The 20,550-nt window shown below is 37.5% G+C and overlaps 1 protein-coding gene across 1 annotated transcript in view; it reads left to right on the forward strand.

Annotated features, from left to right (window-relative positions):
- Window positions 1–20,550, forward strand: part of LOC127853680 (centrosomal protein of 290 kDa-like) — an 87,835-nt gene that overhangs the window by 12,692 nt on the left and 54,593 nt on the right. Inside the window, exons 11-23 of the mRNA XM_052388380.1 lie at window positions 236–476; window positions 1,342–1,451; window positions 2,474–2,545; window positions 4,471–4,541; window positions 7,174–7,366; window positions 9,287–9,360; window positions 11,201–11,339; window positions 11,613–11,747; window positions 12,514–12,645; window positions 15,963–16,127; window positions 17,640–17,792; window positions 18,590–18,715; window positions 19,850–19,942. Of these exons, the coding sequence (XP_052244340.1) occupies window positions 236–476; window positions 1,342–1,451; window positions 2,474–2,545; window positions 4,471–4,541; window positions 7,174–7,366; window positions 9,287–9,360; window positions 11,201–11,339; window positions 11,613–11,747; window positions 12,514–12,645; window positions 15,963–16,127; window positions 17,640–17,792; window positions 18,590–18,715; window positions 19,850–19,942 (1,704 nt within the window). The remainder of the gene's footprint in view (window positions 1–235; window positions 477–1,341; window positions 1,452–2,473; window positions 2,546–4,470; window positions 4,542–7,173; window positions 7,367–9,286; window positions 9,361–11,200; window positions 11,340–11,612; window positions 11,748–12,513; window positions 12,646–15,962; window positions 16,128–17,639; window positions 17,793–18,589; window positions 18,716–19,849; window positions 19,943–20,550) is intronic.

Below are 20,550 nucleotides of genomic sequence, written 5' to 3' on the forward strand. Positions count from 1 at the left end.
AGATAGACATAAGGCTTATTAACCATTGCAAGGCGGAAAGCTTATCAGCCTTTGCAAGCCAGAAGGCTTATCAGCCTTTGCAAGCCAGAAGGCTTGTCAACCATTGCATGGCAGAAAGCTTATCAGCCTTTGCAAGCCAGAGAGTATTTATCACAAATGATCCATCCACACACAGCTAATTATATCAATTACGGAATCATCTGAAATAAATTTTATTCTATTCCCCTATGCTCAGCTTATCCTGGAAGACAAAGACCATACAATACTGGAGCAGCAGGACCAGATATTCCGCTTGCGAGAGCAGGTGATAGCCGCCAACATGGACAGTGACAAAGCCTCTGTTGCGGCCCTCACCAAGGTCATACGTGAGAAGGACAAGACGATAGAGGAGCTGGCAGAGCAGATACGCCAGTACGCTGACGACATCGACAACAATGCCGCAATGCTGGAGGACCTGAAAGCCATGGTGGAGAAAAGTAAGGCTTATTACTGTTTATGATTTTGTCCTTGTACAGTTTTTGTAAGGGCCTACTCTGCAATTTGCCAAAGAAGCTGATGGGTACATATTATTAAATTCAGCTAAAGAAATGTTAGTGATTGATGGAATTTAAAATTACATTGCAAATCATAAGTAGATTACTTGCGTGATAAATGCGTCTCCTTACCGCAAAGGATAAGGTCACACTTCAAAATCCAAAGTTGGCTGTGAAAAAGCTGATTCGGACTGTCATTCATAATGCTATTAATTTGAGATAGCTTGAAGTGTTAGAGAATGATAGCATTTAATACTCTAATAGACACTTTGACGATATAACCCATTAAAAAAAATGATTCTCTCTTCTGGGGCTCGAACTGTAGTTAACCCTTACCTGCTAAGAATCTTAGTGAAAATGGCTGTATGCAGTTTCTTCAGGTTTTATGTTATTTGCTGCTCATCAGTATCATAAGGTTGAAAAGTAAGCTTAAAGTTAATGAATCTATATGGAAAGGTCTTAAATTTAAGTCAATTTTCTAAGGGACTGCATGCGTGTCAAACTTTGTTCCTGAGTTGTCAAGGTTTAACCTCCATACATGAGCCTCATTAGAGGGAAAAACAGGACTTAATGCATGTGCATAAAGTGTAGTCCCAGATTATCTTGGCATTTCCCCGAGGCTTATCAGCTCTAGACTGGATTTTTGTTTGAAAGAGATTTCCTTTTAATGAAACATTCCATAAAAGCAGAAAGTGTTGTCCCCTGATTAGCCTGTGCACACTGCACAGGCTAAACTGGAAAGACACTTCACACACATGCATAAGATCCCATTCTCGTACATCGGGGCTAATGTATTGTATGTTTCCAGCTGGTAAGGGCCCGGCAGTGGAGAGGCAGCAGCTGGTGATCAGAGAGCTGAAAGAGAAGGTGGAGCATGAGCAGAACAAGAACAAGGAGTTTGAGAGAGATGTCAGGCTGGTATGTACCGGAATGGCTGCAATGTGGTAGTAATTTGAGCCGTGCTCTGTGAAAAGGGGGTTTAATGCATGTGCGTAAAGTGTCGTCCCAGATTAGCCTGTGCAGTCAACACAGTCTAATCAGGGACGACACTTTACATTTTATGGTAATTTTTGTTTAAAGACAGTCTCTTGTTAGCAAAAATGCAGTTTAGGTGGAAAGTGTCTAGGTGAGCTCGGCCCATTTATATTATGTCTGAATCTACAATGTAACATATTTTTAACATGGAAACGTCTTTTTCATCTATGTCAAACTGATTACTATGCAGTTTATTCCTTAGTCTGCTTATATTTGTTGGGGTTGAGGGAAACTGCTGTGTCCCTATTATGTATCAATACTGTAGGTTTTCCCTCAAATTTGACATGACTGTATTTAACGTTAACTTTTATCATTATAATTATGTTTAAATTCATCTGTGAACTTACCGGTAATTTGTCTGAATAATATTTAATTATAGCAATACATATGAGCATTTTTTATGGTTATGGTTTTAGCTTAAAACATTGGTGTTAAATATCATCTCAGATTAGCCTGTGCAGTCTGCACAGGTAAATCAGCATGACACTTTCCGCTTATATGGTATTTTTTGTTACAAGGAAGTCTCTCTGTTTAGTGAAAAATCCAGTTAAAAAGAAAGTGTCAGCCCTTATAAGTCTGTGTAGACTGAGCAGGCTAATCTGGGTAAAACTGTACGCAAGTGCATTAAACCCTTTTTCCCTGAGCAAGGCTCTCAAAATCAAAGCTATACATATATGTGTCTTGTTCTGAGAAAACTGGGCTTAATGCATGTGCGTAAAGTGTCGTCCCAGATTAGCCTGTGCAGTCCGCACAGGCTAATCAGGGACAACACTTTCCGCTTTTATGGTATTTTTAGTTTCAAGGAAGACTGCACAGGCTAATCTGGGATGACACTTTACGCACATGCATTAAACCCAGTTTTCTCAGAACGCAACTTATATATAGTAATCTCTTTTTGTGACCAGGCTGAGAATGATGCAAAGGCCAAGGACAAGGAGCTGACTGACGCTCTGGAGAGGATGAGACAGTATGAGGCTGTAAGTACACAGATATATTCTGGGTCATGTTTTATAGGTTATCCATCGCCCAGGTTACTGAGAAATCATTTATTTTTGTCCTGTTTTAACTCTTAAAATTATTGTTAATTATTATACATATAGCGTTTATATCATATTAATATTCGCTCTTTATCTCGACTTTATTCGCTGCGTATTTCCTTAGCGGGATCTGTAATTTTGTGGCCTACTAAGAAATTTTGCAGCGAGAAGTTGTGAGATATAGAGCAAATATTAATACGTTATAAATGCTTATCACTTTCTTGTGGATATGGCTGGAAAGTGAGTGGCATTTTAACAATTAATAAAAGTAAAAAAGTGTATAAAATGGTGAAAAATACCTGTCTCTGTATGGATGTTGCAATCTTGTTTATCACATGATTACCCCCTCTGTTATACAAAAAGTTACTTTTAGTCCTCTACCGGTTTCACCGCAGGGGACTTATGGTTTTGTATCCGTCAGTCCGTCACACTTTTCTGAATCCTGCGATAACTCTTTTAGTTCTTAATATTTTTTCATGAAACTTGCAACATGGATCGATGGCAATATGGACATTATGCACATCATTTCAATTTGTTCCTACGTCAAAAATTGTGGTTGCTATGGCAACAAAAAGACTAGAAATACTGCTGAAAATGGTGTTTTTTTTTCTGGATCCTGCGATAACTCTAAAAGTTCTTAATATTTTTTCATGAAACTTGGAATATGGATAGATGGCAATATGGACATTATGCGCGTCATTTCATTTTGTTCCTACGTCAAAAATTGTGGTTGCTACGGCACGAATAGACTAGAAATACTGCTAAAAATGGTGTTTTTTCTGGATCCTGCAATAACTCTAAAAGTTCTTAATATTTTTTCATGAAACTTGGAATATGGATAGATGGCAATATGGACATTATGCACGTCATTTCATTTTGTTCCTACATCAAAAATTGTGGTTGCTATGGCAACAAATAGACTAGAAATACTGCTGAAAATGGTGTTTTTTTCTGGATCCTGCAATAACTTTAAAAGTTCAGAATATTTTTTCATGAAACTTGAAACATGGATAGATGGCAATATGGACATTATGCACGTCATTTCATTTTGTTCCTACGTCAAAAATTGTGGTTGCTATGGCAACAAATAGACTAGAAATACTGCTGAAAATGGTGTTTTTTCTGGATCCTGCGATAACTCAAAAAGTTCTGAATATTTTTTCATGAAACTTGGAATATGGATAGATGGCAATATGGACATTATGCACGTCATTTCATTTTGTTCCTACGTCAAAAATTGTGGTTGCTATGGCAACAAATAGACTACAAATAATGCTGAAAATGGTGGTTTTCTGGATCCTGCTATAACTTTAAAAGTTCTTAATATTTTTTCATGAAACTTGCAACATGGATAGATGGCGATATGGACATCATGCACGTCATTTCATTTTGTTCCTATGTCTAAAATTTTGGTTGCTATAGCAACAAATAGACTAGAAATACTGCTGAAAATGGTGTTTTTCTGGATCCTGCGATAACTTTAAAAGTTCTTAATATTTTTTCATGAAACTTGGAACATGGATAGATGGCAATATGGACATTATGCACGGTATTTCACTTTGTTCCTACGTCAAAAATTGTGGTTGCTATTGCAACAAATAAAAAAATTGTTCTGACAATGGTGGAATTTCTGACAATGGTGGAGCAGGTAGGGGACTTTTATTGCTTGGCAATAGTCTTGTTAAAAATATTCTTAAAGGTTTATCATCTTTTAGTTATGATTTTGCTATTGTAAAATCTCATTTTATGTGAAAGGTGTTTTATTAAAAAAATTAAATAAAGCTAATACTATTTTATACTGGACTATATACTGAAAAGTTTCTATGTGATATGTGTGTAAAATAAAGGATTGTGTCCAATGACAGGGCGAATATGGGCTGACTGAGGCAGTACAAGAAATCAAAGATTGCAAGAAACAGATCGGCATTAGAGACAAGTTAGTACAGTAACTGAGAGTTGGCATTAGAGACAAGTTAGTACAGTAACTGAGAGTTGGCATTAGAGACAAGTTAGTACAGTAACTGAGAGTCTCCCCACTTCATTTGTGCTTTCTTTAAGTAAATTGAATGTTATTGTGCTATGAAGTTGCTTACTTGGTTATATGGGTACACGATTGGAATACCAAGCCTGTTCTTGGTATCTGTCAGAAAAATATAAATAATTGTTAACGGTAAATTATCTTCTATTGGCAAGAAGGAACCAACATATACATGGTTGTTTAAATGCATATTTGATTTCTTTAATGATATATATTACAAATAACAATTGTTTAAAAGACTATTTTCTAAATTGATAATCATATATAATATTAATAATTGTGAAGCCTTTCTTAGGATTTTACTTTTTTTCGAAAAAAGGGACAACTACCACAAATGTTAACTCTCATTTGCATGAGGCAAATTTAAAATGAATAACTTTTCTGTAAGAAAGATATGTGCAAACCATAATTGCATTTTTTAAGGGAAACCCAACCCTTATTACTTTTTTGTAAAAAAGGGATGTATGGACCATTATTGCTATTCTTTAAGAAAGGGATTTCTTGACCATAGCTACTTTTTTTTTTACTAAAGGGATGTACGGACCATAATTACTTTTCTTTAAGAAAGAGATGTACTGACCATAATTACTTTTCTTTAAGAAAGAGATGTACTGACAATAATTACTTTTCTTTAAGAAAGAGATGTACTGACCATAATTACCTTTTTAGCTCACCTGAGCACAACGTGCTCATGGTGAGCTTTTGTGATCGCCTTTTGTCCGTCGTGCGTTGTCCGTTGTCGACATCAACATTTGCCTTGTTCACTCTCTAGAGGCCACATTTATTGTCCAATCTACATGAAATTTGGTCAGAAGATTGGTTTCAATGATATCTTGGATGAGTTCGAAAATGGTTACGTTTGCTTGAAAAACATGGCTGCCAAGGGGCGGGGCATTTTTCCTTATATGGCTATATATGGCTATAGCAAAATCTTGTAAACACTAGAGGCCACATTTATTGTCCGATCCTCATGAAACTTGGTCAGAAGATTCATCCCAATGATATCTTGGACGAGTTTGAAAATGATGTGGGTTGGTTGAAAAACATGGCTGCCAGGGGGCGGGGCATTTTTCCTAATATGGCTTTAGTAAAACCTTGTTAACACTCTAGAGGCCACATTTATTTTCCGATCTTCATGACACTTGCTCAGAAGATTTGTCCCTCTGATATCTTTGATGCGTTCAAAAATGGTAACCTTTGCTTGAAAAACATTGCTGCCTGGCTGGGCATTTTTCCTTATATGGCTCAATATGGCTATAGCAAAATCATGTTAACACTCTAGAGGCCACATTTATTGTCCAATCTTAATGAAACTTGGTCAGAAGATTCATCCGAATAATATCTTGGACGAGTTCGAAAATGATGCCGGTTTGTTGAAAAACATGGCCGCCAGGGGGCGGGGCATTTTTCCTTATATGGCTATAGTAAACCTTGTTAACACTCTAGAGGCCACATTTATTGTCCAATCTTGATGAAAAATGGTCAGAAAATTTGTCTTAATTATATCTTGGATGAGTTCGAAAATGGTTACGTTCGCTTGAATAACATGGCCGTCAAGGGGCGGGGCATTTTTCCTTATATGGCTATATATGGCTATAGAAAAATCTTGTCAACACTCTAGAGGCCACATTTATAGTCCGATCTACATGAAACTTGGTCAGAAGATTCATCCCCATAATATTTTGGACGAGTTAAAAAATGATGCCGGTTGGTTGGAAAACATGGCCACCACAGGGGCGGGGCTATTTTCCTTATATGGCTATAGTAAAACCTTGTTAACACTCTAGAGGTCACATTTATTTTCCGATCATCATGAAACTTGGTCAGAAGATTTGTCCCAATGATATCTTGGATGAGTTCGAAAATGGTTTTGGTTGCTTTAAAAACATGGCCACCAGGGGCGGGGCATTTTTCCTTATATTGCTATATTTGGCTATAGTAAAACCTTGTTAACACTCTAGAGGCCACATTTATTGTCCAATCTTTATGAAATTTGGTCAGAAGATTGGTCTCAATAATATCTTGGATGAGTTCGAAAATAATTATGTTTGCTATAAAAAAATGGCTTCCAAGGGGCGGGGCATTTTTCCTTATATGGCTATAGTAAAATCTTGTTAACACTCTAGAGGCCACATTTACTGTCCGATCTTCATGAAACTTGGTCAGAAGATTCATCTCGATAATATCTTGGATGAGTTCAAAAATGATGCCGGTTGGTTGAAAAACATGGCTGCCAGGGGGCGGGGCATTTTTCCTTATATGGCTATAGTAAAACCTTGTTAACACTCTAGAGGCCACATTTATTTTTCGATCATGGTGAAACTTGGTCAGAAGATTTGTCCTAATAATATCTTGTTATTTCAGGCCCTTTTATTTTGAGAAAGGGATGTACAGACAATAATTTACTTTTTTAAGAGCAGGATTTTTTAGAACCGAATGTACCAACGGTGAACCATAATTACTTTTCCCTTAACAAAATCGATGAAATGTTCTTTTAAAATTAATTTAGTATCAACCTCAATTATACCAGGCAAATCGAGGAATTGACAAAGTACATCAACAAGTCGGAGATGGCGATCAACGATCTCTGTGATGAGAATGAGGACCTACGTGGTCGCCTGGGCCTTGACCCACGCAAACCCATCGACCTGACACAGTTCCGCGCCGATAAGGCCAAACGGTCGGAGGGAGACAAAGCTACAGTCATCATGCTACAGAAAGAGGTATATATATGGGCCTTGCTTAATACGTGTGCATTAACATGGCTTAATGCATGTGCCTAAAGTGTCATCTATTAAGCCTGTGCTGTCTGGTTAATCATGGACGACACTTTCTGCCGACTTTGGGGTTTGCTTAGAAGAGACTTCCTTTAAATGAAAAATATAATTAAAGCGGAGAGTGTTGTACAGGATTAGCCGGTGCTGACTGCATAGGCTAATCTAGGATACTTTTTATGCCCCCGGTAGGGGGTCAGTCAGTCAGTCAGTCAGTATGTCAGTCTGTCCGTCCGTCCGAAAACTTTAATGGTCATAACTTTTTCAATATTTAACTAAGCAACTTGATATTTGGCATGCTTGTGCATCTCATGGAGCTGCACATTTTTAGTGGTGAAAGGTGAAGGTGAAGGTCATCCTTCAAGGTCAAATGTCTAATATATGGCGTCTGTCCGAAAACTTTAACATAAGCCATAATTTTTTCACTATTAAAGATAGCAATTTGATATTGGCATGCATGTGTATCTCCTGGAGCTGAACATTTTGAGTGGTGAAAGGTGAAGATCAAGGTCATCCTTCAAGGTCAAATGTCAAATATTCCGTCAGTCAGAAAACTTTAACATTGGCCATAACTTTTTCACTATTGAAGATAGCAACTTGATATTTGTCATGCATGTGTATCTCCTGGTGATGAACATTTTGAGTGGTGAAAGGTGAAGGTGAAGGTCATCCTTCAAGGTCAAATGTCAAATATTCCATCCGTCCGAAAAGTTTAACATTGGCCATAACTTTTTAAATATTGAAGATAGCAACTTGATATTTGGCATGCATGTGTATCTCCTGGAGTTGCTCATTTTGAGTGATGAAAGATCAAGGTCATCCTTCAAGGTCAAAGGTCAAAAATAAAAAAAAACAACATTTCTCCATTCAATCTCTAACTTACTTCTCGTTGAGCTGCACATTTTGAGTTATGAAAGGTCATGGTCAAGGTCAACCTTAAAGGTCAAATGTCAAGTGTATGGCTTTAAAGCGGCGCAGAAAGGGGCATTGTGTTTCTGACAAACACATGTCTTGTTACAACCCTGCAATAAGCCCAGTTCTGTGACAACACAGTCAAATGTTAAGAGGGGGACAAGGTTACTGTCATTATGCTGCACATGCTTATCAGGGATGACACTTTCAGCTGTTTTTGTTTTTTTGTTCGTTTAAAGTAAGTCTCATTTAATGGAGAATCCAGTTAAGACGAAAAGTGTCTTATGCCATCAGCCTGTGCATGATGCACAGGCTGATCAGAGACGGCACTATCAACTTTCATTGTATTTTGTATAAAGGAAGTCTCTTGCTAGTGAATATCAATTTCAGGAAGAAAGTGTCCAGTATAAGCCTGTGTAGATGGCACAGGCTAATCTGGGACAACCCATTTTTCACATGCATTAAACCAAGCTTTACCAGATCAAAGCTATTATCTAGATGGAGGAATGACACAAAATACTTAGGTTAACATTTTTTAAGTATTTTTTATGTTGGAAGCAAAGTAAATTATGCAAAATAATCTTTAGCAACAATGTATAGTATTATTCTGAAGAAACAGGTATGAACACAAATTCTTTCAAAGATTTGAGTTAACATTTCATGGAAGTTATGTTAATTTGGTTAAAGCAATAACAAAACAATCTTAAAAAGAAAGGCCACATTTTTATACCCAAGAAAAAGTGAAGTCTTGAAAAAAGTTTTCCATGTTCTTTATTATAAATTATAATGTGATTGACATAAGGCCACTGTCTCCATGCTGCAGGAAAGACATGAAATAGCTATGAGCCATGCTCTGGGAAGACAAGACTCAATGCATGTGTCCCAGTTTAGCCTGCGCAATCCGTGTCAGCGTGAATATACGAGTGGTAAGGGCTACAAATCACCTCTGTTTTGCAGATTGAAGACCTGGAAGAGGAGAGAATTAATCTGAAGCAGAAAATCAGGAAAATGGCTCAGCATCTAGGTCACAGGTAAGTAGTGAGACGTAAGAAAAATGGCTCAGCATCAAGGTCACAGGTAAGTAGCGAGACGTAAGAAAAATGGCTCAGCATCAAGGTCACAGGTAAGTAGCGAGACGTAAGAAAAATGGCTCAGCATCTAGGTCACAGGTAAGTAGCGAGACGTAAGAAAAATGGCTAGGCATCTAGGTCACAGGTAAGTAGCGAGACATAAGAAAAATGGCTCAGCATCTAGAGCACAGGTAAGTAGCGAGACGTAAGAAAAATGGCTCAGCATCTAGAGCACAGGTAAGTAGCGAGACGTAAGAAAAATGGCTCAGCATCTAGAGCACAGGTAAGTAGTGAGACGTAAGAAAAATGGCTCGGCATCTAGAGCACAGGTAAGTAGCGAGACGTAAGAAAAATGGCTCAGCATCTAGAGCACAGGTAAGTAGCGAGACATAAGAAAAATGGCTCGGCATCTAGAGCACAGGTAAGTAGTGAGACGTAAGAAAAATGGCTCAGCATCTAGAGCACAGGTAAGTAGCGAGACATAAGAAAAATGGCTCAGCATCTAGAGCACAGGTAAGTAGTGAGACGTTAGAAAAATGGCTCGGCATCTAGAGCACAGGTAAGTAGTGAGACGTAAGAAAAATGGCTCGGCATCTAGAGCACAGGTAAGTAGCGAGACATAAGAAAAATGGCTCAGCATCTAGAGCACAGGTAAGTAGTGAGACGTAAGAAAAATGGCTCGGCATCTAGAGCACAGGTAAGTAGTGAGACGTAAGAAAAATGGCTCGGCATCTAGAGCACAGGTAAGTAGCGAGACATAAGAAAAATGGCTCAGCATCTAGAGCACAGGTAAGTAGCGAGACGTAAGAAAAATGGCTCAGCATCTAGAGCACAGGTAAGTAGCGAGACATAAGAAAAATGGCTCAGCATCTAGAGCACAGGTAAGTAGCGAGACGTTAGAAAAATGGCTCAGCATCTAGAGCACAGGTAAGTAGCGAGACGTAAGAAAAATGGCTCGGCATCTAGGTCACAGGTAAGTAGCGAGACGTAAGAAAAATGGCTCAGCATCTAGAGCACAGGTAAGTAGCGAGACGTAAGAAAAATGGCTCGGCATCTAGAGCACAGGTAAGTAGCGAGACATAAGAAAAATGGCTCAGCATCTAGAGCACAGGTAAGTATTGATTTAATTGATAAGCATAGCTGTTTATCTTGTATAGATTTATCAAATATCCCATTTGGTCAAAGTGGCTCAAAAGCCCAAATATTTATACTGACGAGCCTCAGCATGTTTATTTCCTGCCTATAGAGAAATATTTGTCGGGAAAATAGTTTGTTGAATATTTAATTTCATGGTTTAGCAAATCTACAAAAATAGGTTTCCTATGAATACTATTGGTTTCACAGTAAGTTTATATGGGCCATGCTCTGGGAAGAGGGGGTTCAATGCATGTGCATAAAATGTTGTCCCAGATTAGCCTGTGCAGTCCACACAGGCTAATCAGGGATGACACTTTCCAATTTCATGATATTTTTCTTTTAAAGAAAGTCTCTTCTTTGCAAAAATCCAGTTAAGGCGGAAAGTGCCGTCCCTGATTAGCCTGTGCAGACTGCACAGGCAAATCTGGGACGGCACTTTACGCACATGCATTTAACCCCCTGTTTACAGCATGTGGCTCATATAAAATGGCACTTAAAACATGTCATCACTTTGAAGAATAGTTGTGCAAGACACTTCAACCCTAGTGAACCACATGTATGCTTGAGTTATTCACCTTTGAACTAAGCGTTCAAAGTGGTTGGCTATTATTAGTCACGTTTGTGACAAAGCTCTAGTTTTCTTAACTTTTGCTCTGTTTTGTAGGGCTGTGGCGCTAGGCCTGACAGCTGAGGACATGATTGCAGTGCAGGATTATACAGAGACACTGAAGGAGAAGCGTAAACCTGAATCTGCTGCCACCGTTATCAAAAGGGAGGTGGCCATGAAAGAATCAGAGATGAGGGTATTGCTCAGTTTCAATAATCATCTAGATATGTTGTTACTTACTTAGAACTTTAGAACTTTATTCAATACATTTTGTAATTTATAATACATATACATATTTTTGGAGTGACATGATTTATGATGCTTTTCGAATTATTAAGAAAGATGAATTTAAGAAAATAAATTCCACTTATCAAAATTATTCTATTAATATTGTATCAGTCTTCTTATAATGTTGTCATGGAGTACGATTTTACATGTATTTAGCACTTTTTATATTTACATCTTACAGCGCAATGAGTATGATCAAGATTTGCGTGAGAATTTCCGTGAGATGGATCGACTGTACAGTGAGAATGCCCAGATGAAGGCCAAAATGGAGCAACTGGAGGATGAGAACACAAACATGGAACAGGGGCTCAAAGAGGTGAGCAGGATGAGAACAAAGACATTAAAAGAGGCTCGTTCTGGGAAAACTTAAGTAAAGCTTTTTAACACTCAAGAAGTCAGAGTTTTAGTCCAATCTTCATAAAGTTGGTCAGAACATATTTTCTAAGGATATCTGGGCTGAGTTTGAAAATGGTTCCAGTCTATTGAAAAACATCGCCACCAGGGAGCGGGCAATTTTTCCTTATATGGCTACAGTTAATATTGTTAACACTCTAGAAGTTAAACATGAATTAAGCTCAGTTTTCCTATACAGAGACTCAATTAATTGTTATCCTCACACTTTTTGTCTGTCTGTCCATCAGGCATTCTGTTTTTCGGAGGTCTTGGGCCATGGATTTTCTCTTTAATAACTGTTTTCTGGAGTTTTTTTACGCAAAGCTTTCAGATATTGAGCTGACTTTTTGTATTTGAGTCTACCTACAGGACTTACAGATGAAGTGTGTGTTTCGTTTTGGTCAATTGATTTTTGGCTAAGTTATGTGCCTTGTTTTCTCTAAAATAGCTGCTGTGGGACTTAAAAGCGCAGTAGGATGTATTTTGTTTCTCAAACGCAGCTCTTGTTTTCTTCATGTTTTGTATCTAGGTTGTGTATGACTGTTTGCATGAATCCCCTGTAGGTGATGGAGGTGGTGAAATAGTATGTCAGAAATTCAGTTTGAGCAGAAAGTGTCGTCCCTGATTAGCCTGTGCACACTGCACAGGTTAATCAGGGACGACACTTGACACACATGATTCATCTGCAGGTGCTGGAAGCAGTGAAGAAGTTAGGCCAGGCACGGGACGGAGAGACCCTTGAGAAGGGCCAGAGGGAGATAGAGAGGGGTCAGAGGGAGAGCATTGACATACAGTTCCCCGCCGTAGAGAGGATGCTTGCAGTGAGTACACTATTTGCTAAAATAAAACACTTAAAAAAATATATGTTTGGGCCTGTGAGTTAAACACAGATGCGACTTTATACATTTACGCAATATGAATTTTGTTGTCTTCCCATGCAGTTGTTTGTGTCAAATATGTGCAGTGCAGGCTGTTTAAATACAAGGTTTATATTTGCCCTAATCCAATATAACAAATAATGCATTTTGGGTTGTATGCATTGATTGAAATTTTTGCAATTTTTAAAGGTGATATAATGTTTTACACATGTGTGTGTTCTATTGCTTAAGTTGTTGGATTGTATTTTCAGAAATTCAGTTCATTATATACCTAGTAATAACATATTTCTAGTTAAACAGAATGTAAATCCAGTGTTTAAAGCAGCAATATGAACTTTTAGTTGATGATATAAACAACACCTTAAAAAGGATGTGCATTTTGTATCATAATTGAAGTTATCCAGTTCATTTGTGTGTGACATTCTAATCTTTTAACCTGCTTACACTCAAACATGAGACTCCAAGGAAGTACTTTATTGACATTTGACATTAACAGATTTCCTACCTATGTGATAATGCTGTACATGTATTTTCAATAATACCTTTTTTCAGTTAGGCTAGTATCTTTTTTTTTAAGTACACATTGAAAAAAACATTCAGGGCTCCTTACAAAATTAACTGATGTTCACACCTTCCCTAATTGGCACTTAGCACTGTACCGATAATATGACCATGAAAGCAGAAAGTGTCGTCGCTGATTAGCCTGTGCAGACTAAACAGGCTTATCTGGGACGACATTTTAAGCACATGCATGAACCCATTCCGCCCTACTGTCGTTTTTTTGTGCTCAATTAATCTTCAGTGGAGTTCCTAGCGTTTTGTATACGTGTCAAATAATCTTAGCATCATAAATATTCAGCAACTTTGGATGTAGGTCTAAATGCCTAATGACTTAAAAATACGTCTATTTAAATTGGTTTATGACAAAATAGTTCTTTATTTGCAGTTAGTTTTCCAACCTATGAAATTCTTGTTACAAATACTTTCTGAATCTGGAAATAGATTTTGCTAGATCTTGTTCTGGTTGAAACATGTGTAATTAGAAATAATTAGAACACATATATACATTTCAGGCACTGGTAACTAGAGTTTACGTTAATAGGGATACTTATTTTGTATTCAATTTGATTTTATACAGTTCTAATACAAACATTTTTTAAATGTTCTCATGTTTTGATTGTTTTGTTTGTTTATTTCATAAAATTATTTTTAATTCAAACATAAATGTTCTTACTTTCCATTGATGTTTGTTTGTATTTATTATAAAAAATATCAATTGATTGTTTTATGTCATAAAATAATTATTATGCTCCCGGAAAATTTTCGGGGAGCATATAGTTGCCAGTTTGAAGTTCCGTACTTCCTTACTTCCGTCCTTCCATCACACTTTTGTTACAGTTTCTCATATCTCCTTCAATATTTTACCAATCTCTTTCATATTTGGCATTTAGGTACCTTGCATGGACCTCTACCTTTTGATGAGGTTTGAGGTCACTGGGGTCAAGGTCAAGGTCACCAAGGCTAATAATAGATTTTTCCGTCACAGTTTTGTAACAGTTTCTCATAGCACCTTAAATATTTTCCGATCTCTTATATATTTGGCATGTAGGTACCTTTCATGGACCTCTACCTTTTTGATGAGGTTTGAGGTCACTGGGGTCAAGGTCACAGAGGTTAATAATAGATTTTTTCCGTCACAATTTTGTTACAGTTTCTCATAGCGCCTTCAATGTTTTACCGTGCTCTTACATATTTGGCATGTAGGTACCTGTCATGGACCTCTACCTTTTGATGAGGTTTGAGGTCACTGGGGTCAAGGTCAAGGTCACCGAGGCTAATAATATATTTTTCCATCACAATTTTGTTACATTTTCTCATAGCGCCTTCAATATTTTACGATTCTCTTACATTTTTTGCATGTAGGTACCTTTCATTGACCTCTACCTTTTGATGAGGTTTGAGGTCACTGCGGTCAAGGTCACAGAGGCTAAAAATAGATTTTTCCGTCACATTTTTGTTACAGTTTCTCATAGCGCCTTCAATATTTTACTGATCTCTTACATATTTGGCATGTAGGTACCTTGCATGGACCTCTACCTTTTGATGAGGTTTGAGGTCAAGGTCACTGAGGCTAATAATATATTTTTTAGGTGGTTATTAACACATAGATTGACAAAGCACATCATTGGGGAGCATCCATCAGTTTCACTGATATTCTTGTTTTTGTTTATTTTTCTTATTTTAAAGCAATCTTATATGATATGATTGTTGTCTTCACCGGTGAAACAGGAGGGGACTTATGGTTTGCGCTCTGTGTGTCTGTGAGTCTGTCTGTCAGTCAGTCAGTCTGTCACACTTTTCTGGATCCTGCGATCCTGTGATAACTTTAAAAGTTCTTAATATTTTATCATGAAACTTGAACCATGGATAGATGGCAATATGGAGATTAGGCACGTCGTTTTATTTTGTTCCTACTTCAAAAATTCTGGTTGCTATGGCAACAAAAAAAAATAAAAATAAATAAATTCTGACAATGGTGGAGTTTCACCGGTAGGGGACCATATTACTTTACAATAGTCTTGTTTATCTTTGTTTAAAACAGTTGATATTCGTAAAAATTGTATATTGAAATAATAACGGTATGGGATACATAATTTTGAAAATAATCCAATACGGTTGTTTTGATTTTATATCTTGTGTAAGATATTGAAATTTTCACATAGAACATATTCATTTTCTTAATTGGCAAAAAAAAAAAAAATGCCAAACATGTTTCTTATAATAAGGCAACAAAATAACAAGACAATACCCAAAACACCCTATCCTATTTCAAACCACTAAAAATCAACTGATAATCTCTTAGGCGTTCCGAGCTGAACAGGGTAATGATTATCTTGGGATAGATAAGGCTTATACTCATAGGTGTTGCCGAGAGATAAGGCAGTAGTATGGAATGAGTCAACCCTTTCCCACTCAGAGGGGAAGTGAAATGGCTATGTGCAAACAGCATAAAACTAGAACAGCCTGCGAGTAACTCAAAATATATATGAGCCATGCTCTGTGAAAAGGGGGTTTAATGCATGTGCGTAAAGTGTCGTCCCAGATTAGCTTGCGCGGACAGCACAGTCTAATCTGGGTTGACACTTAAAGCAGATGCATTAGACCCCCTTTTCACAGAGGGCTGGGCATATCTATGTGGGAATGAGTTAAGTCTGAATTTCCCAGATTGAGGCTTGTATTGTTTTCAACCATTATCTCAGGCTATAGAAGCCAAGTCTGTGCTGGGTCGCCATGACACATCCCTGTTCATGAAGGCCCAGATGGACAACCTGCAGGGCCGCAATGATGAGCTGCGACTGGCGCTGCGCGAGATACGACACGAGTCAAACAAGTCTGCACTTGAACTCGAGAAGGCCATGGAGAAGGTATGAGTCCAGTTTTGAAAATCTATATTGTCTCATTTGTTTCTGTTTTGTTTGCTGGATACTAGAAACTATCAGACATTCATTAACTGTCATTGACATTTCTTTTGTGTAACCTTACAATAAAGCTCCATTGTGCTTTAAATTTACAGCATTATATTAATAGTCTTTGAAATGCAACGATTGATTAAACTCTTCCCCACTCAGAAGCAAAGTGAAAATGGCTAAATTCAGACAACATAAAACCAGAACAGCCTGCCAGTAACTCGCAGTCTGTTCAGGTTGTATGCTGTTTGCTGCTTATTAGTATTTTAGGGGTGGACATAAAGCCTTTTAAACTTCAACCTATTAAGAAAAGTATTTAATTTGATTTTTAAGGAACTACCGAGGGGTCAAAAAGTGCATCTGTAAAATTTAATAGACTATTTGTTTAGTGGTTCAGTAAGTCAGGGTTGAGATATTGAGATTTCTTTTGAAACATTTTTATGCCCCCTTTCGAAGAAAAGGGGGTATATAGTTTTCGCACTGTCCGTCTGTAAGTCTGTCAGTCTGTCTGTCACACTTTTTGTGTCCGCTCTCAATTTCAAATACTTTTCATCCGATCTTTACCAAACTTGGTCAGAAGTTGTATCTAGACAATATCTAGGTTAAGTTCGAATATGGGTCATGCCGGGTCAAAAACTAGGTCACAGGGTCACTTAGTGCATTTCATGGATTTGGCATGGTAAAATGCTCATAACTTCTATCTAAGAGTTTATAGGGGGCATTTGTCATCCTATGGTGACAGCTCTTGTTTAAGCAATGTTTGTTCGTGATTGTACTGGTTTGGCAAGGTTATAAATTAAGTATATGAACAATAGCAATCTGTTAAATGATAAATGTCAAGGTGCTGGTTTTGTATTGTTATATGTGAAGATATAATAATATGCCCAAAATGGATAACTTGGGAATCATTGGACAATTGTTGATTTCTTTCCAGCTTCTACATGAAAAACTATACTTATTTGTTTTCACAAAATATTTGCAAATTTTGCTCAAGAATGTTATGTGCCATACAAAGAAAAGATTTCTGATTGCTTATTTGTGCTTTTTGCTATTTTATCCCTCAAATAATCCAGTTGGGATGGCAAGTTGCAGTCAACCGGGGGATGTTTTTTTTTTCAAACCCATGTCCCTTTGGAGAACATGGCCACTATTAGAGCCTTGATTTGGGAAAACTGGGCTTTATGCATTTGGATAAAAAGTGTCGTCCCAAATGAGCCTCGATTTTTGTTAAACACAGACTTCTTTAAACAGAAAATTCCATTCAAGCCCAAAACAACTTCCCTTATTAGCCTGTGCAAACTGGACAGGCTAATCTGGGACAACACTTTATGCACATGCATTAAGCCCAGTTTTTCTACAACAAGACTCATTATATTGCCAATCTTTATAAATTTGAATGCATTGTTATTGTGAAAATTGATGGAAATATATGAATTATTTTTCAATATTTTCAATATTTCATCATTGCAGGTTGGTCAAATGGAGCAAGAGTTGCGGTCAGTGAAAGGGCCGGGTGGTGGAGGCCCAGGGTTCTTCAAGCCCATGTCCCTGCCTGAGAACATGGCCACCACAAGTGCAGAGGTGATAGCCAGCCTGAATGAGCACCTGGTCACTGTCCTGCAGGTAAACACACAGATCTCGCATGTTATTAAGGTTAAATGGTTTGAAATGAAAATAGGGGTGCAATGGGAAAACAGGGCTTAATGCATGTGCCTAAAGTGTCGTACCAGATTAGCCTGTGTAGACTGCCAGTGCTAATCTGGGACGACTCTTTACATACATGCATTACGCCATGTTTTCCCAGTGTATGGCTTGAATATAATTTATGTAAATTTAAATGTCTTCATATATAAACATACTTGAATTGGGAAATATTTTGTAAATGTTTCATTAAAATTCATATTTCATAAACACATTAAGAATTCTTTATTCCCTTGGCTTAAGAAGCTCAACAATTATTACACATCTCAATTCATTTGTACAAAATATAATTTTGCTTATTATTACTTTAACTAATATTAGCTTGACGTTATGTACTGCTTCATAAACTTTGTTATTCAATGAAATTGATTTGTTAAAATTCTCACCTATATTGATCCATACAAGTCTTGCTCTGGGAAAACAGGGTTTAACGCATGTGCATAAAGTGTTGTCCAAGATTAGCCTGTGCAGTCTGCACATGTTTATCAGGTCCGCCTAATCTGTATATTTGCTAAGTCTTTTACCTTTTTCAAGCAAAAAATACCATAAAAGCGGATAAAGTGTTGCCCTTGAGTATCCTGTGAGGACTGGACAGGCTAGTCAGGGACAACACTTTACGTGCATGCATTAAGCCCCGTTTTGCCAGAGTGCTGCTCATATCTAAGATGCCCTATTATACCGGCACACTTCACTTGGTCTCATATTTCTGGATATTTCAGGAGTTGCATGTGAAGGACGAGGCCCTATCAAAGACAGAGGTCAAACTAGAGGACTACAAACGCAAGTACGCCGTCGTGAGGCACCAACAAGGACTCCTCTACCATGACTACCTCAAGGACAAGGAGGTAACTATCTATGGGATTAATATGGGGCATGTCAGGTAACTATGGGGATTATATGGGGCATGTCAGGTAACTATGGGATTAATATGGGGCATGTCAGATAACTATGGGATTTATAGGGGAATGTCAGGTAACTATGGGATTAATAGGGGGCATGTCAGGTAACTATCTATGAATTAATAGGGGGCATGTCAGGTAAATATCTAAGGGATTAATAGGGGGCGTGTCAGGTAACTATCGCTGGGATTAATAGGGGGCGTGTCAGGTAACTATGTGATTAATTGGGGGCATGTCAGGTAACTATGTGATTAATAGGGGCATGTCAGATAACTATCTATGGAATTAATAGGGGGGTGTCAGGTAACTATCTATGCGATTAATAGGTGGCGTGTCAGGTAACTATGTTGCATGAATAGGGGGCATGTCAGGTAGCTCTCTATGCAATTAACATGGGGCATGTCAGGTAACTTTGTGGGATTAAGAGGGGGCATGTCACTTGAAAATTGGGCTCAATGCATGTGTGAACAGTGTTATTCTGGATTGAATTTTGCAATCTGCATATATTATTCTGGGACCAATTTTTGGGCTTTACTGGTACTTCTAAGCTTGTCTCTTATAATCAACTGTAGGTGGAAATGGGTATTCTTATAGTACACCTCAAAAGTTGCTTTTATCTTTTGCATGTATTTAGATTGACTTAATGTTTTCGATCACTAACAAATTAAATGAGGTTCAAAGTGGCGTTGAGTATATTGTGCCTTCCAATCCATCAGGAGGTTCTGGGTTTGATCCCCACTGTGGGAGTAATCTGAAGATTTGCTATTAAGACAACAAATACTAGTTTTACCCAGGAAATGAAGTCGAGATTGTCTTATCAACCCTTGGCTTTTCAATCAAAGTGAACAAATATATTTTATCAAACAAAGTTTTTATTTTTCAAAGTGATAGTGTTAACAGACAGATACACATCGTAAAAAAAGTTTTGTGCATTAGAAAATACTCTTGGTCTAAATTTCCTTTCTCATTGTACATTTATGTTTCAAAAGATGCATGTTAAACAACTTAATTTTCACAATGTGCCACCATTTTTTAATGATGAAAATTTAAAAAGCATTTTTCCTTTTCAACAATTTTCAGGCTTGGGAAGCAGACGTGAAGAAGCTTCAAGAGGAGTTGCGGAACTTGGAAGGTGTTAGAGAAGAAGACAAAGTCAGAGTTGCAGAACTTGATGTGAGTTATCTCCCTTTTATCATATTAGCCTCATTCTGGGAATACTGCGCTTAATGCATGTGCGTAAAGTGTCGTCCCCGATTAGCCTGTGCCGGGCGACACTTTCCACTTTTATGGAATTTTTTGTTTATAGAAAGTGTCTTTTAAACGAAAATCAAGTTTTGCAGGAAGTGTTGTGCCTGATAAGCCTCTGTGTGCTGCACAGGCTAATCTGGGAAGACACTTTACACATATGCATTAAGCCCAGTTGTCCCAGAATTAGGCTCCTATCAGACACTGGAACACTGCTCATGCAGTGGTTTTATGGAATAAACTGTTATATGATACTCATCATCATCCTTGTCACCTCATGCCTTACAAAATTGTGAACGTGTTTTTTTATGAATGAGCAGTGATTGAAACCAAGATAGTGATGGAAACTAATTTTGTATAATTTATGTGCCAATCGCTATTGATAAAGATGCTCCAAAAAAGTTAGACAATATAATTGTTGTTTTTTTTATTTGTATATGCTTAAACATTCAAATTTAATTTATCAATTAAATGGGTATTATGTGTAACAATTAATAACTATTTACATCCATCCATCAGAAAGAAAATAATTTTGC

This window comes from Dreissena polymorpha, chromosome 12, assembly GCF_020536995.1.
Source record: "Dreissena polymorpha isolate Duluth1 chromosome 12, UMN_Dpol_1.0, whole genome shotgun sequence".
NCBI lineage: Eukaryota > Metazoa > Mollusca > Bivalvia > Myida > Dreissenidae > Dreissena > Dreissena polymorpha.